The sequence below is a fragment of the Zalophus californianus genome, chromosome 5 (genome assembly GCF_009762305.2).
Source record: "Zalophus californianus isolate mZalCal1 chromosome 5, mZalCal1.pri.v2, whole genome shotgun sequence".
Lineage (NCBI taxonomy): Eukaryota > Metazoa > Chordata > Mammalia > Carnivora > Otariidae > Zalophus > Zalophus californianus.
In genome coordinates, this window is record NC_045599.1 from 120480796 (window position 1) to 120497748 (window position 16953).

The 16953-nt window shown below is 37.5% G+C and overlaps 1 protein-coding gene across 6 annotated transcripts in view; it reads right to left on the minus strand.

Annotated features, from left to right (window-relative positions):
* CCDC152 (coiled-coil domain containing 152) overlaps nucleotides 1-16733 on the minus strand; it is a 30167-nt gene extending 13434 nt beyond the window's left edge. For 3 of the 6 annotated variants that reach the window (XM_027604623.1, XM_027604617.1, XM_027604622.1), the window contains exons 1-4: nucleotides 16516-16598; nucleotides 14352-14445; nucleotides 12291-12396; nucleotides 5414-5482 (exon numbers count right to left, since the gene is read on the minus strand). In XM_027604623.1, the coding sequence (XP_027460424.1) occupies nucleotides 5414-5482; nucleotides 12291-12396; nucleotides 14352-14438 (262 nt within the window). In that variant the 5' untranslated portion in view covers nucleotides 14439-14445; nucleotides 16516-16598. Of the gene's footprint in view, nucleotides 1-5413; nucleotides 5483-12290; nucleotides 12397-14351; nucleotides 14446-16515; nucleotides 16599-16708 lie in introns of those variants that run through there. The other 3 variants (XM_027604621.1, XM_027604619.1, XM_027604618.1) reach the window with 3 other exon arrangements.
* Between the last annotated feature and the right edge of the window lie 220 nt (nucleotides 16734-16953).

Sequence of the window (16953 nt, forward strand, 5' to 3'; positions counted from 1 at the left end):
TTCTTTTTTACACCACAGCTTTATCCATCTGGAATTTATTTTTAATGTGGTGGGAAAGAGTCCAACTTTCTTTTCTTCCAGATGGAAAGCTAGTTGTGCTAGTACCATATGTTAAAATGCCATTCTTTTTCCAATAAATTGAAATATTTCTTGTGTCATATATTACACTGACAAATATTGGGGCCTGTTTCTAGAATCTAGTTCTCTATTCTTTCTGGGGATGTCTTTTTCAGTTTTTATGCCAATACCATATTGATTTCATTACAGCAGTTTTGGGGCATGTTGTTACCTGGTAACAAAACTCTCCCTCCTCCACATTCTTCTTATTTTTCAGTTTTCTTATTTGTTTCTTCTGTCAAATGAGCTTTAAGATTATTTTATACAATCTCTCCCATCCCCAATTGAGAATTTTAATTAAAATGGCACTAAATGTGTATATTAACTTGAGGACAACTGACATTTTAATGATAAGAAATCTTCCCTCTTCCAGAAAAACTGATCAACCCATCTAAATGTTAAACTACTTGCATCTTATCTGACTTAGGCACGTCTATGATTTTGCTAAATAGAACCACAGAACTCATCTGTGACCTAAAGCCCCCTACTGAAGATGTAGCTAACTTCCTTAATACTTTATATTACATTTCAGTTGGCTCTATGTTGGCTTTCATTTGTAGTACAAGCAACATGATTATCGTTGGCACTGTTGTTTTTTCATCATCCTACCAGAGTGAGATAGCACAAGCTGGGTGAAGGACAGAGGGAGAAGCAGGCTCTCCACTGAGCAGGGAGCCCGATATGGGACTCGATCCCGGGACACTGGGATCATGACCTGAGCCGAAGGCAGACACTTAACCAACTGAGCCACCCAGGTGCCCCTACGTTAGATTTCCAAACACAGGTTCCCACTCTGGCCACTTCTTTAAGGTGTAAGGCTGCTCTGGCTGGAGTATCTATAAATTCCAACAGCATTTTGCATCATTGTAGAGTCTGCCTGGTCCTGATATTTGACAAATAATCTTTCTCTGGCCTAGGCAAAATTCATTTTATTCTCTTGGACTCCAATAATTTTGTGATATATTTTTCTAAAATCAGTTATTCTCCTTTGGTATTGAACTGGGAGGTCCTTAAGTGTACACTGTCTTTGTATTCATTATACAATTACAGTGAGTTGGCTTTTTAAAAAATATCATTGATGATTGGATTGCATAGCTTTGTAATAATTTCATTCCGTAATGAGCTAGATAGTTTTACATTAAGTTTCCTTACATGGTTGCCTGAATAAAGGCTGTGTTGATTTAAACTGGAACTGTCCTCCAGCAGCATTTACTCAGATCCTGGAAAAGTTTTTGTCTTTTAATTAACTGAATGTTTTTATTTTATTATTTTTAATTGGAAATTAATAGTTATATAACTGCATTGTTCTTTGTCTTATTTTGTTTTGCCTTGGTTTCTAGAAGATTTAGAGTTAACTTTTGTGCTATATTGAAGCAACTACCTCTAGATTAGGCTTCTGACCCAAGTATTTTCCTAACTCTCTTCTTATTCATTGGCAGGGCTAGCGCTATGGGTGTGTGATCTGTGCAGCTGCATGGGACCCTGCACTCAGAAGGGTGCTGTCCTTGCTTCTGCCTTCAATGTCTGCACATTCTTGATAATTCTGTCTTTGAACTTCTTACTAATTTTGTCTTTGCACTTACATTTTTAAGTAAATTCCAGTTGGACAATGCAGCATGCATGCGAGCAGAGAAAGTAAGAGCCATAACTATGTCCACTCCTCCTTGCCACTATATTCATACACCTCATTTGCAATGCCCCATGAGCACAGAATTCTAGTGGACTTAGGATGCCTGGGAGCTCAGCAAAACTCAAAGGTACAAGTACAAGATGAACATGTTCCATTTACAACTAGGTAAGCAAGGGTCCTTATTTTCTTTTGAACTAGAACTTGCTTCAAATTCAGAAAGAAAGAAATAGCATTCTAAGAAACATGAATGACCATGCAACTCTATCATATCCTTTCTCAATTCTGTTATTTCCCTCTCTTAAACATCTAATTATGTTAAAGAGGATGACATAAAAGGAAAGAGAAGGATAGGAAAATTCACAGTTTCTTTTCCTCTTAGTCCTTCTTTGTTCATCAGGAAGTGAAGGTAGAGAGTATTGGTAGAATGTGCAGGTATCAAGAAGTAAAATGAATAATAAATGGTTTAGGTAGTTTTGTGCAGCATTTTCACTATTGTGGCAAGAATGAAACAGATATGCATGTACAAGCTATGAAGTATTAATTGGGTACTTTTGTGTATTGTGTATCTTTGAATTCAAAACTGGCTTATACAATATAAAGATGAATGTTTATGTTCCTAACTAAAATGTTTATGTTCCTAACATATTTATGTTCCTAACTAAAAATTTTTATTCTTTTTTACTTAAAGAAACATTAACAAAAGTATAAAACCCTGGCAAATTGAGAGAGACCACAGAAGAAAGAAAAAAGCTCTATATTTTAGAATTTAATGTTACTTTTCCCTACCTTTGGCACATTGGGCCCCACATTTTCATTTTTGTGTGGGGTCCTGCAAATTATGTAGTTAGCCTTGTTTATGGGTTTTGTTCTTAGCTTTCTTTTAATGTGCCTTTAGTAAATTTCTTTTGGGCAGAGGCAATTTTTAAATAATGAAGATTCTGAAGTATATACTCATAGCAGATCATTTCTCCATATGGGGAATGTGCTTATATGAATGTAGCATTTTTCCAAGGATATTATAGAAGCTAACATGTTAAGTTATTGTATGCTGAAAGAAGTATTTCTACATTTTTCAAACTACTTTTATTATTTATTTATTTATTTATTTTAAAGATCTTATTTATTTGACAGAGAGAGACACAGTGAGAGAGGGAACGCAAGCAGGGGGAGTGGGAGAGGGAGAAGCAGGCTTCCCGCTGAGCAGGGAGCCCAATGCGGGCCTCGATCCCAGGACCCTGGGGATCATGACCTGAGCTGAAGGCAGATGCTTAATGACTGAGCCACCCAGGCACCCCTCAAACTACTTTTAAATTGAGCAATGCTGTTTTCTTTAGGAGTAAACTAATCATTGATTAGCTTACTTTCTTAGATAATTCTTTTATAGAATACACTCAACCATGTGTTATTGTCCTTTTAAAAACATTCTAATCAGTGATCAATTTTGATTATCATTTTGCTTACTATGATTGATTGATTTTGTAAAGTAAAGTTGTACTATACATAACAGTGTCCTTCTGGAAACCTACCCTGATAGAGTATAAGGGCCTAAATAAATTCAAGTTACTCAGGTTTAGTTCAGACAGGGAAAAAAAGCAATATTAAATTGCAAGAAATTATCTAGAGATAATTGGCAAAAATAAGCTTGAATTCTACTGATTTTAGAAGTGCTCTGTGTTTGCAGCTGATTTCATGTGTCTCTCTTCTCCATGACACCCTGCCCATGTGTTTGAATTCTTAAATTCCTGAGTCCTCTTCTAATGAACAAAAATCTCTGAATCTTGTTTTCTTTGCCCTGGTAGTAACTAACCATAAGTTAGATGTCAGAATGACACTATCTTTCATACAATGAATTATGGGGGTTCTCCTAAACTAGCATGTAAGATAATATACAGTAATATAATATAGGAAAAATCCCTATCATTTGATATATTGTGATGAATCATACTCTATTTCTAAAGACCCATGTCCATGCTCTAAACTCCAAACATACATTACTTCAAAGACAGGCAATTATGTCTGTGAAAAGATTGTATCCTTGACTATTGGTCAATATTTGGTATCTTTTTTACAAAAAATAATTATAATTCAGTAATGAATATATTAAACATTACCTTTCTGGGGCTTCAAAATAACTTTAATTTCTGGTAGATGTTTTATTTGAACAAATCCTGGGAACAGTTAAATACCATTTACCATTTGAATCCTAGAATAAGAGAACTCTAAGGATTATGAACACCCACAATTTAGGTGTATTTAGTCACAGAGAAGGGAAAAGTTGTTTTGAACCATCAGCATTGAGATGGGAAAATGAAAGCCCAAACCAGGTGTGGGATGGGATTCAAATGTGAAAAAAGTGAGCAGACTGCTAGAGCCAAGAAAAGTGAAAATCTATGGGACATAAGGGGATCAGAAGTCTGCAGGACTCAGCCAAAAGAAAAGGCATTGGAGATGGTGTTGTTTCCCATTTATTACCCTCCTTGATCTCCGGAACAGCTTTTAGTGGTGTATTGCCAGGAAAATGAATCCTTTCTGTACTGCAGATGCTGTTTGACAGTGTAAACGTGAAGTCTGCTAATATAATTTTTATATTTGTTTAATCAACCCTTGAAAAAATATTTTAAGGTAAAACAATGGGGTGGGGAGTAAGAACTAATGGTAATTCTTAAGGATAAATCTCAATTAGAACATTATAAAGACAGGGCTGTCTGGGTAGCTCAGTTGGTTAAGCAACTGCCTTCGACTCAGGTCGTGATCCCAGGTTCCTGGGATTGAGTCCCACATCAGGCTCCCCGCTCAGTGGGGAGTCTGCTTCTTCCTCTCCCTCTGCTTCTCCCCCTGCTTGTGCACTCTCTCCCTCTCTCAAGTGAATAAATAAAATCTTAAAAAAAAGAACATTATAAAGACAATAAGGAATAATATGCCAAAGCAAATAAATGGTGTGTAAGATCATTATTATGCTTCCCTTCCATATATAAAGTACTTTCTTTATCATAAAAATAGAGGACTAAAATGAAAAATTCTTAATTGATGTGAGTCTTATATTGGGAGGGACTTTGAAGGCAATTTCATCTAATCTCCAATATAGTAGAGGAAAATCCCATAAACACTGCACTGTAGCTAAATCAGAACAGGACAAAACACTTTGTTGCTTTGTCCATTTTGTTAATGAACAGGCACATTGGGTTAGCATGACTAGCAAAAATAAGGTAAGCTGAAGATGTTGGCTTCATTTACACAAACATAGCCTCATTTATGATAAAAAATTAAATAGCAAACTATCACTGCAGTTTGAATAGTATCTTCATCATATAACTACCGGTAAATGACTACCCTTCAAAACTGAATCACAGTCTTTAAAGACCAAAAGTACTCCCAAGAATAAATATATTTCTAAACTTTTGAAAATAATAAAGACAATTATTATGATTGATTATAAAACATCCCTGATGTCCCTGTCAGAATAAGACTGAATTGTCCTGTTCATCGTGGTATTTCTTATTTCATAATAATTTAGGAAAGTATGATTTGGTAATAAGGAGTTTTGCCATTAGCTGATGAATTTAACAAGACCAGATTAAAAGAAATTTACTGTCAGTGATGTAAAAACTCTATTTTTAAAGGTACTCAAATATAACATATTTTTAAAGATTTTTTTTTCTAACTTACCTTTCAAATCATGTTGAGATTCAATGGTCTGTTGTAGCCCTTTTATCATATTATGAAGAGTAGCACATTCTAAAATATGAAAGATATATTTATCTGAAAATTATTTGCTTCCTTTTTGGAACTATTGTCTCAAAGTTGAAAGACTTAAAATAAAATACTTAATTGACAATTATGAGATCTTAATAAAGCAACCAGCTATCTCGAAGTAAATAATATAATAAGTACCTTTTAATTACCCTTCAAGTCAAACGCATTCTGGGATTTGGTCATGAGCTTTCCATGCACAATAAATACAGCATTGGAGGGATCCCCAGCTCCATGTGCTTTAGGAATATTTGTTCTAGAGGGAAGGTATACTTGGACATGTCTGGGGGCCTTCACTGCAAGCATTTATGCCCTGTCATGTGAATATAAGCTTTCAATATACTCTTGGTTATAACTAGTAATAGCTAAACCTTTGGTGGGTAGCAATAGAGATGGAAACTTCTGTAATTCAAACAGTCCACTTGGCTGTAAGTTCCAGATATCAGTTTTGTTCACCATTTCTCCCTAGTATTTAGAGAAGTCGTGGTCCATACCAGGCACTCCATAAATATTTTTTGAGTGATTGATCGATAGACAGGCAATATTATAGTAAACTGAAGCAAGAAAGGGGTAAGTGGAAAAGCTCTGGCCTGAAAAGAACATGTTAAATTGTTATTCTAAGTGCTTTGCAAATACTGAATAAGTTAGCCCTCCTAACCGTATGAGGTGGGTCCTAGTAGTTGCCTCATTTTACATGTGAGGAAATGGACACACAGAAGTTTAGTAAATTGCCCAAGGTCACACGTATAACTAGTAAGTGGTAGAGCTACAACCTGAACCCCACCAGTCCAGCAATAAAGCCTATGACTTAACTACCTTACTACCATAAAGAAGACTAGCTCAGGAGTGTCTTCTAGAGTAATAAGAGTAGGTTGGAGGCCCCGGAAAGAGGGCAGAGTCAGAGAAAGACTCTTTTTGATAGTTATTGCTATTTCATTTTCACTAGAAGTTTCGGGGGCACAGGCTGCATTAGTTTAAGTTTACAATTACACTAGCTAAGTATATAGTGATGAAAAGCCCACAAAAGAATAACTTAATATCTTTAAAATATTAAAACTTTAAAGTCGGAGGGGGAGAGGAACCATGAGAGACGACGGACTCTGAAAAACAAACTGAGGGTTCTAGAGGGGAGGGGGGTGGGGGGATGGGTTAGCCTGGTGATGGGTATTAAGGAGGGCACGTTCTGCGTGGAGCACTGGGTGTTATGCACAAACAATGAATCATGGAACACTATATCAAGAACTAATGATGTATGGTGATTAACATAACAATAAAAAATTAAAAAAAACTTTAAAGTTTAAGGACAATTTCAACTTTTTTTTTTTTTTTTTTAGTAGGACAATTTCACCTTTATGTGCTTGGCTTAACAACTAATAAATATTGAGTCTTACTCTCTTTCACTCAGTTTTAGAGGCCCAAGATGGATATTCAGATGGATATGTACTAATATGGCATACTGACTGGCTTCCATTCTAGTTGGGCATCTGTTTTGATGGTTAAATATTAAATACCATATTTGTATCTGATAATAAAAAGATATCTAGGTATAATAATAATAATAATACCATTTATTGTGTGTTCATTCTGCCAGGCATTATGTTAAGTGCATTATAAACATTACCCCAATTAGTATTCACAATGATACTGAGAGGTTGGTATTATTGGCCTGATTTTACAAAGGGAGACAGTCATCCATAGAGGTTTGGTTACTTGCCCAGGATTCCAGAGTTAGTAAATGGAAGGTATGGACTCAAACATAGGTTTTCCCCATTTCAAATCCTACGGTTAATCTTCTATTCAATACTTCGTCAGGAATTATAGGATATGCTGATGAAACCATGAAACTTGGAGTCTGAGGGACTAGAGTAGAGTTTCCTTTTTCACTCTCTAGCTATGACACCCTATTTGAATTTTATATTCTCCATCTGCAAAATACAAGTATGGGTAATACCCATCCTCCCTCACATATAAAACTATTCTCATATATATGACTGTTCTGACAACCAAATGAGAAAACAATACTTTCTAAATTTACTTACACATATTCAAGATTGTTATTGTTTTTTATTTCTCTCCTCTGCCTCTCAGCAATTTGTTTATATCTCTTCTCTCCATTTCTCACATTTCATTTTAGTTATTTGTGGCTTCTCCCACTAGATGGTGAACTCTTTCAGGTAAAGATCATATCTTATTAATTTTGATATTTCTTGCACCTAACATGGTGACTATTTCATAGGTGTTCGATAGTATTTTTATTTATTGACTAAAGGAAAGAACCAATATTGTGAGGGGAGAATGCAAAACTCTGTCTTTCAATTAGAGGTCCTGAACTGAGTCTCCATGTACTTTCTTCAACAAATGAAAGTATTTTGTAGAAGTTAAAAGCTTTATGCAGATATCAGGTTCTACTATTGTGGTTTTTCACTCCTCCGCGTATCCCCTCTACCATTCCTCCCATCCGCTCAAAGTGTCCACCATCCTCCATTTTTTTCTCTTTTGGTATTTCCCAGTAATGGAATGATGGTTAAATCACATTTGACATTGCCTACTGCATATGTTGCTATGTCAGTTGCTACAATTAGAAAATTAAGGGAGTGCCTGGGTGGCTCAGTTGGTTGGGCGACTGCCTTCGGCTCGGGTCATGATCCTGGAGTCCCGGGATCGAGTCCCGCATCGGGCTCCCTGCTCGGCAGGGAGTCTGCTTCTCCCTCTGACCCTCTTCCCTCTCGTGCTATCTCTCATACTCTCTTTCTCAAATAAATAAATAAAATCCTTAAAAAAAAAGAAAAGTAAAAAGAAAATTAAGGGAGTGCCTTGCTGGCTCAGTTGGTGGAGCATGCGACTCTTGATCTCAGGGTTGTAAGTGTGAGCCCCACCATGAGTATAGAGTTACTTAATATCTTAAAAAAAGTTAAGGAGGCATAGACTCTGCCATCACTTCTCTTTGTGTCTTTTAGAGGAATAAATCCAGCAATTCATGAAATATGGTAGCTAGAGTTATCTCAGTACAGTTGACCCTTGAGTAACTTGGGGATCAGAGGTGCTGACTCCTGTGCAGTTAAAAATCGGAGTGTAACTTTTGACTCTTCAAAAACTTAACTACCAGAGCACCTGGCTGGCTCAGTTTGTAGAGCATGTGACTCTTGATCTCAGGGTCGTGAGTTCGAGCCCCAGATTGGATGTAGAGTTTACTTTAAAAAGAAAAAAAAGTTCAAAAACTTTACTAATAGCTGACGGTTGGCCGGAACCTTACTGATCACATAAAGTGCATTAACACATATTTTGTGTTATGTATTATAGCCTTATTATTACAATAAAATAAGGCTAGGGAAAAGAAAATGCTACTAGGAAAATCACAAGGAAGAGAAAATACCTTTCCAGTATTGCACTGTATTTATGAAAAAGCATGCACATATAAGTGGATTCATGCAGTTCAAACCTGTGTTGTTCAAGGGCCAACTATAATCAGCAAATTGAAAACAGAGCCCTGAAACTGAAAGTATACTGATTTTTTTAAAAAAATGTGTATTTTCAAAAATGAACACGAGGTGGCTCTCTCAACACTTCTTCTTTTCCCAAAGGAAACTGGCTCAATAAAAAAATTGTTCATAAGGTGGAATACCATTCATTATTTTAGAATAATGGCTTTTAATTCTCTTTGCATACCTTTACCCACATCATTTCTGTTGGATTTTACAATTAATACTATCCTATCCAATTCTTCTAAAAGTTAGAGTTCAGAATATTAAGCTACTTCTTATACTGGATAATTGAGTAAATAAGTGGTTATTTTGAGCTCAAATTTAGGCTCTACCATTAACTAGCAATTTGAACATTAACATCTACTTCACAAAGCACTTGGAAATGTTGAATACAATTCTGTATGAAAAGGATTTTTTTTTTTTTTTTTTTTTAGCACTTGGCCCTCAATACTAATATTGCTATCATCTTGAACTGGCACAGAAATTCTTTATCTGGTATCAAATGTAGAAAATACAATATCATGGTCTCGTTCTTTATTGTTTAAGAAAGCCAATCATATACGTAGTTTGTTCTTCCTAACTGAACTAGTACACACTTGGCTCTATAAGCTGTTATTCCCACTAGTTCTTTTACTTCGGCTGTGTGTTATCCAGTGAAAAGGCCATTAGATTGAGAATAAGTAGAACTGGATTTTTAAAAAGTGTTTATTTTTTCAAATAATAAATACACATGAAACACAATAATATAGTGAAAAATGATTATCTCTCTAATCTCTGCCCCCAGACTAATCAGTTTCCCTTCCCCCAAAGCAAGCACTGTTACCAGGAGGCTGATGCTGTTTATCTTTCCAGAGATACACAAATGCATAAGGGAGAGGGTGTTCTGTGTGCACAAAGATATTTTTATAAAAATGATAGCATGCTGTTGTGAACATTGTTGCTTTCATTTACCGTATCTTGGAGATTATTCTATGTCATATAGAGAGCTACTTTATTCTTTTTATCAGCTGCTTAGTATTTCATTAAATAAATATGCCATAATTTATTTAATCAGATGAATGTCACATTTGAAAAGGTCTTCTCTGTCTAAAAAACAAACACACAAAACCCCCACAAAAACCCATATTCTCTTCTATTTTTTTCTGTGGTTTCATTTTTTTCTCACCTTTAACTTTATATTTTAGTATGGTTTTATACTAAATACATATCCTGAAAAACCAGGAAGGTATTATAGAGAATTGCCCAATATCCTATGCCCCGTTTCCCCTATTAACATCTAACATTAGTATGGTATGTCTGTAATAATTAGTGAACCAATGTTGATACATTATTAACTAGAATCTATGCTTTATTCAGGTTTTCTTGGTTTTTACCTTATGTTCTTTTTCTATTCCAGGATCCCATTCACAATACCACATTACATTTACTCATCGTGTCCACTTGGGTGTGATAGTTTCTCATAGTTTTCTTGTTTTTGATGACCTTGACAGTTTTGCAGAGTGCTGGTCAGGTATTTTGTGGAATGTTCCTTTACGGGGATTTGTGTGATGCTTACCTCATGATTAGATGGGGTTATGGGTTTTTTGGGGGAAGATCACAGAGGTGAAGTGCCATTTTCATCACACCATATCAAGGGTACATACTATCAATGTGGCATCAAGTTGACCTTGATCGTTTGCCCTAAGTGACACATGTCAGGTTTCTCCACTGTATAGTTACTCTCCACCACCCTGTTTTCCATACTGTATATTTCACACAGTGAAGAAAGTCACTCTACACAACCCACACTTCATGAGTGGGGCATTCTGATTTGCCTCTTTGAGGGAACACCACTTACATAAGTTATCAGGAATTCTGCAGAAAAGATGTCTCTTCTCCCTTATTTATTTATCTATTCTTATCAGTATGGGCTCATAGATATTTATTATATACTTTGGGTTACAACCCAATATTACTTTATTTAGTTTGTTGGCCAAATTGTCTCAGCTTTGCCATTGAGAACTCTTTCAGTTGGCTCTTGTATCCCTTTGACATACCCCCATCATTGTGGAGTGTTTTATCTTTTTGAGCATTTTCCTGCTTTCTGGTACTGCAAGACGCTTCAGGCTCATCTTAATATATTTCCTGCCTCGGTCCTAGAATCAGCCATTCTCTAAGGAGCCCTGGTTCCTTTTATTGTAAAATAGTATTGGAAACCAAGATCTGGGTTCTTGTTGCTACTGCGGCTGTTGCTGTTTTTAGGCCCTCTTAGTTAACATAGCAAGGGAATATCTGTGTATGTGTTTTGTTGCCGTTGTTGCTGTTTTCCCCTCCAGAAACAGGGCACCTTACTGGTGAGGAGTGTTGGTCGGGGAACAGTGTGGCTGGGATGAACAGGATCAGTGCCCAGCCTGGGGACACCCCTGAACAGCAAGCATTCCTCCATGCAAATTTAGAGAAAACTCCATCATGGATGACCCCCTCTACCCCAATAGCACTGTGACCCCCAAGCAACAGGGGCACCTAAGGCACAGCTGGGCCCAAGGACAGCAGGGTTTCAGTGTCAGGCACAAGAACACTGTCAGGACACCCTGGGAACATCTCAAAGTTCCAGGTAAACTTGAGGGAATTCAGGCTCTCTTGACTTCTCCAGATGCCCTGAACTGGTTGCACAGGGAAGCCAAGCACTACCAGGCTTTGGGACTGGAGGTGCAGCTGAAGCTCATTTATCTGTGTGTTGTCCCAGACCATTGTGTCTCAAAGCAAGGAGACGTTCTCAAAAGCAGCACCTTGCCCTGCAAAGAACCCAGGCTCTCAGGCTCCCCGCAGGCCAGCAGGTGGGCAGAGGAGGGTAGAGCAAAAGCGGGGCCACAGCTGGGAGGGTAGCTGGCTGCTGGGAGCTGAGAGGTATATGTGGACTGGCTGTCCCGGAAGTGAGGGGGGAGCTTTGGACTAGAACAGCCCATTTTTGGCACGAAAATTTTTGACCCATCTGAAATTTCTTTTGGTGTAATTGTGAGGTAGGAATTCAACTGTTATTTTTCCCATGGTTTTGAAGGCCTGGATTGAGCCTTGGATTTGCCATTTCTTACTTTAGCAGCCTCAGACAGATTAACTTCTTTCATCCTTTGTTTCTTCATTACTGAGGTGGCTTAGTAATACCAACCCTATCTGTCTATCAGGGCTCTAGTAAGGATAAAATGAAATGATAGCCCAGAAAGTTCTATGTGAATTTAAAATGTTCTACAAATGTATGGTATAATATTAATTACTGTTGTACCAAAAAATACTTTCATTAGAATTAGTATTTCTTCAGGCAGCAAAGAACTAACCTTCTTTAATTGAGACCTCCTTTGTTTGCATTACTTTTAACAAATAGTTAGTTTTTTCCAACTGCATATCCAGTATATTATTCTTCCCACTGGTTTCTATCATTTTCTGTAGAAGAAATAATATATATTATTACCAAAGCAATGCTACTATTTCGATTTTTTTTTTTTTTTTTTTACCTAATGACATGAAGACTAATGAAAATACAGACCACTTAATACTGAAAATTCTAATAATTAATTCTGGGATATATTTTATGTAAGTCAACTTCCTAATTTATTTTTAATTTTAAAAAGTAACATGGGAAAAATTAAAAGATTAACAGTTATAAAGAGTTATGAAATTCAAAATATGACCTAACTTGAATCCCCTTCTTTCCAACTATCCAACCCTCAGTCCTATGGTTAAAAATTCCTTATATATATTTCCAAGATATTTTATGACTATACAACTATAGGAAAGGATTATATTATACTCTGTTTTGCACCTTGGATGTTCCACTTGAATGTTATCTTGGAGATTACGTCATATAAGCACATATAGATCTACTTCATTCTTTTAAAGACTTCCATTGAGTTTCATTTATGAGTACACTGTAACTTATTTACTTATGTATTATTTATTTTAAGATTTTATTTATTTATTTGAAAGAGAGAGACAGAGCACGCGCCCTCACGAGAGAGAGAGAGAGAGAGAGAGAGAGAGAGAGAGAGCATGAGCAGGGGAAGAGGAGAAGGAGGGAGCAGGAAGCCTGAGACACAGGGCTCGATCCCAGGACCTCGAGATTATGACCCCAGCCAAAGACAGTGGCTTAACCAACTGAGCCACCCACGTGTCCCTGTAATTTATTTAACTAGTCTCCCTTTTGAGAATTTGTGTTGTTTCCAGTTTTTTGCTATTACAAACAATGAATAAACATATCGTTTTGGTATCTTTGTGCCTAGTATAATAGCTGCCATATATCCTAGGAACAGCTTCAGAAATCTTCAATTCATTGTATCATCTATATCTCTACCCACTTCCCTATTCTCTCTGCTTCTGAATTTATCTCAAAGCAACTCCATAAATCTCACCATCTGTATGTATCTCTAAGAGATAAAATTCTTAATATAATCACAATACCATTATCGCATAAAAATTAATATTTCTTATTTAAAATATTTAAGGATAGGATAGATATATCTGAATAATCTCCAAAAACTTTGCACCAATTCCTCTCCCACCAACAGCGCTTCTTATTTCTTTCTCTATTCTCTCTTATTTTGGTAAGAGTCACTTGGTTAAGAAAACTCAAGTTCATTGTTTTAAAAAGGTTGATAATGTTACCTCAAAATACCCATCATCATGATATTTTTTTATTATGGCCATCCTATCCTGTGCAGAGGAAAAGAAGGAATAGGAAAGAATGATAAGGAGAGAAAATAGAGGTAAGTATTATTCCCCTTACCACCTTTGCTTCAGAAGCCCACTCCCCAAATCTTTCATTTATCTACCTACATCTTCTCAACAGCTATTCCTATTCTTCTCCAGGGCAGACGAGGGGGAAAACACCTAATATATGCTTGTGGGTTTGGTCTATCATGTGATTTGTCCAGAGTTAGAGGGGTGGCGGGGGACGGGGGAGGGGGGAAGACTTCAAAGGGATCTGTTTTTAGGCAAAAGAGAAGGAAAAGGGACAGAATAGGAAAAAGTAAAAAAAAAATATCAGTTAGTCATAATGGTAAGACATTGTGCATTGAATCTATTTCAATTTTTACTAAAACATTCCTGGGTTTATGGACATTTTGAACACTTAAGTATGTATTTTCCCTTTAACTTTAGCCAAAGTATATCAACTGTTTCCTTGTACCAGAAACATTCTGATATATTAATACAAATGATCCAAAATGAAATATATTTGAAATATGGATTTTAAAAATGAGACAGGGCTTAGCAAAATATATTTCCATTATCTTTACCTTGTTTATTTTTTGTTACGTTTTTCTTTTTTCCCAGCTCCTCCCACTGACAAAATCTGTTTCACTTTTCCTTTTATACTACAACTGTTTTATATCTTTACATACCTTTTCTATCTGTGAGAAGTCATTTATAAGTTTGTCAAGATTCACACTGCTGATATTTTTCATACATTCTTCGCTGCTTTGATTCATGTCTAAACTAGTGAAGAGTAAACAGGGTGAGAAACAGATGAAAGAAATAAGCAAATGCTAAAGCACTACAATAGTGGCGATAATTCAAATACTAACGTTTCTGTATTCTACCCACAGAGCACCTACTTGAGCTCCATTACACTCAGAAAATTTTTGTTATACTCATTATTAAGAATAGTTAAATGCATTAAGCCTTCCTCAGTCCTCTCCACGCCACCCCAGTCAAGTTTTCTCTAAACAAATCTAAAATTAGTGCAATGTTATGTGCACATGTAGAAATTATTTGTTCCTATTATACAAAAAACTATGCCATGTTCGACTCATCTCCTGGCCATCAGTGTGATAGCACTAAAATCTGGTGTATTGTTAAATCTGATGTGTGACTTTTAAATATAGGTAGTCTCAATTTAAGATGTTTAAAATGTTTATTAACTGTCACACCACTGATATTTTTTGCCCTATTTCCTGGTGGTGTGCTATTGCCATGGACTGAATTGTATCCCCTGCCCCCACAATTCCTTTGGGTCTAGCCAGCTAACTGCTGAAGTGAAGAATGAGTTTGTTTTAGTCCTATGGAACCAATCATAAGAAATTCTGCAGAATTCCAGAGGTAAACTCCTCCAGTCAGGATGAAGAAATTGACTTTTGCAAAACTGCAAGCATTTACATTTGGGGATGGGAGAGTGTATAGAAGAATGAGGATTAATGCAATCTAAAAGTATGAGACACTTGTCTTTAGGCTTTTCACAAGCAAATTGGAAGGAGAAAATACAAATTTGAAATTTAGACGTTCTAGATTGAGGAAAGAGCCTGTGCCAGTGCCTGGTGTGTGAAAGTGGTAGTGGTAGCTAGTCCAAAGTAAAAGGTAAGTAAATTCCTAAAGTGATTACTGAAGGTAATTTTAGGGGTCATATTCTTCTTTAAAATGAGGGACATCAAAACAAACATTGCTTGACAATTTGTTACTTCACAAAGAAATCCCATTTCCTTTCTCTTTTTGATATTATATGACATTAACAACTACTAGTGGTTTTTAAATTAAAGAATTTTAGCTGTATATTTTCAGTTTATTGAATTATTATCCTCCATCACATTTTCAAGTAAAACTCTATAAAATCCCTTAGAAAGTTACAACTTGATCTTTAAGGCAGGTGAATAATTGTAAAAGCAACCTGTGATAAATCCAGCAAAATTCCTTTTGGGGTAAAATTCAAAAATCACCTCTACTTGATAAACTGTTATTCTTTAAAAGAACTACAGGATAATCTGAAGTAGTTAATGCAAAATATTCCCTCCCAACTTTCTTTTTTCTTTTTAGTTCCTAACATTTTAAATAAAAAAGGTTTTACTTCCGTTCTGTCTCAGATCCCAGCTCTTGAATTAAATTCATTTTAATTTCAGCTTGATTTTTCTCCCAACTCCTTTCCTCTAATGAGACTCTTGGGAATGTTTTTCTTTATAAAACCACCGCTCACGTTCCACTGGCTGTTACTGCATGCCTTCCCTTTTGTCTGTCACACAGGCTCAAAAGCCATCCGGTCCATTTCTAGGTGTCTTCATAGTACCCCCCTCCCCCGCCCCATTTCCTCGATCATAGGGGTGGATATACGGCCTTCTTGCCCGTGAAACTAGGTGACAAGCTGGTGATTCAGTGCCTGTCAAATCCTTTGGTGAGAAGCAGAGACTGACTTGTGACCTCCGCGGCCCAGCACCAACCCCCCCCCCCCCCCCGTGGGTGACAGCCCCATTTTCTTCCCCGTCCTCCCCACACCCCCCCACCGCAGACTAGCATCCGGGCCTCACCCTCTCCCTCCCCCCCGCCCAGCTCCGCGTGCGCCCCGCCCGCCGGAGGAGGGGCTCGCAACCTCTTCCCTCTTCCCGTGTCCCAGCTGCCCTCTGCGAATTCACTCAGTCGCGAAGCCCGGGGCGCTGCTCCCTCCGCTCGCGTGCGGGGGGCCAGAGGAGCCCAGCTCCCCTGCGGGCTATGCACCCCCGGGCGCGAGGGGAGGGGCTGGGAGTCTGTGAGGGGGACTGAAAAAAAGAATTTCCAAGGGCCAAGTGGGAATTTCGAACCTACCGACAAAATGTCTGGAGCTTACTTGCCTCGCCTCAAGATTCCCCCCAGTTTCCCACACCTCCTCCTCCTCCGGGTGCCGGTCCGCCCCACACGGCTGTCCCCTCCCGGAAGCCAGTTCCCCCAACATCAGGTCCGCCCTTCTCCTGGCCCCACCTGTGCCCCGACCCGCGTTCCACCTCCTCTCCTCCCTTACCTCCTTGGCCCTTGCTCCCTGCGGCATCTGCTGCTTCTTAGATATTTCCTCTAGGACAGGACTCAACACCCAGTGGCTGCCAGATCCATAATTATTAATATTATTAACTCTTTCCCCAACCAAAGAATAAATCCCATTCGGTTTAAGTTTTGATCAGTGAGTCAGCACCGTTGAATAAATAATAAACTATATAAATGTATTCGAGAAAACTTAGGAAGCAGGCTTATAAGGTACCAGGAGACTGT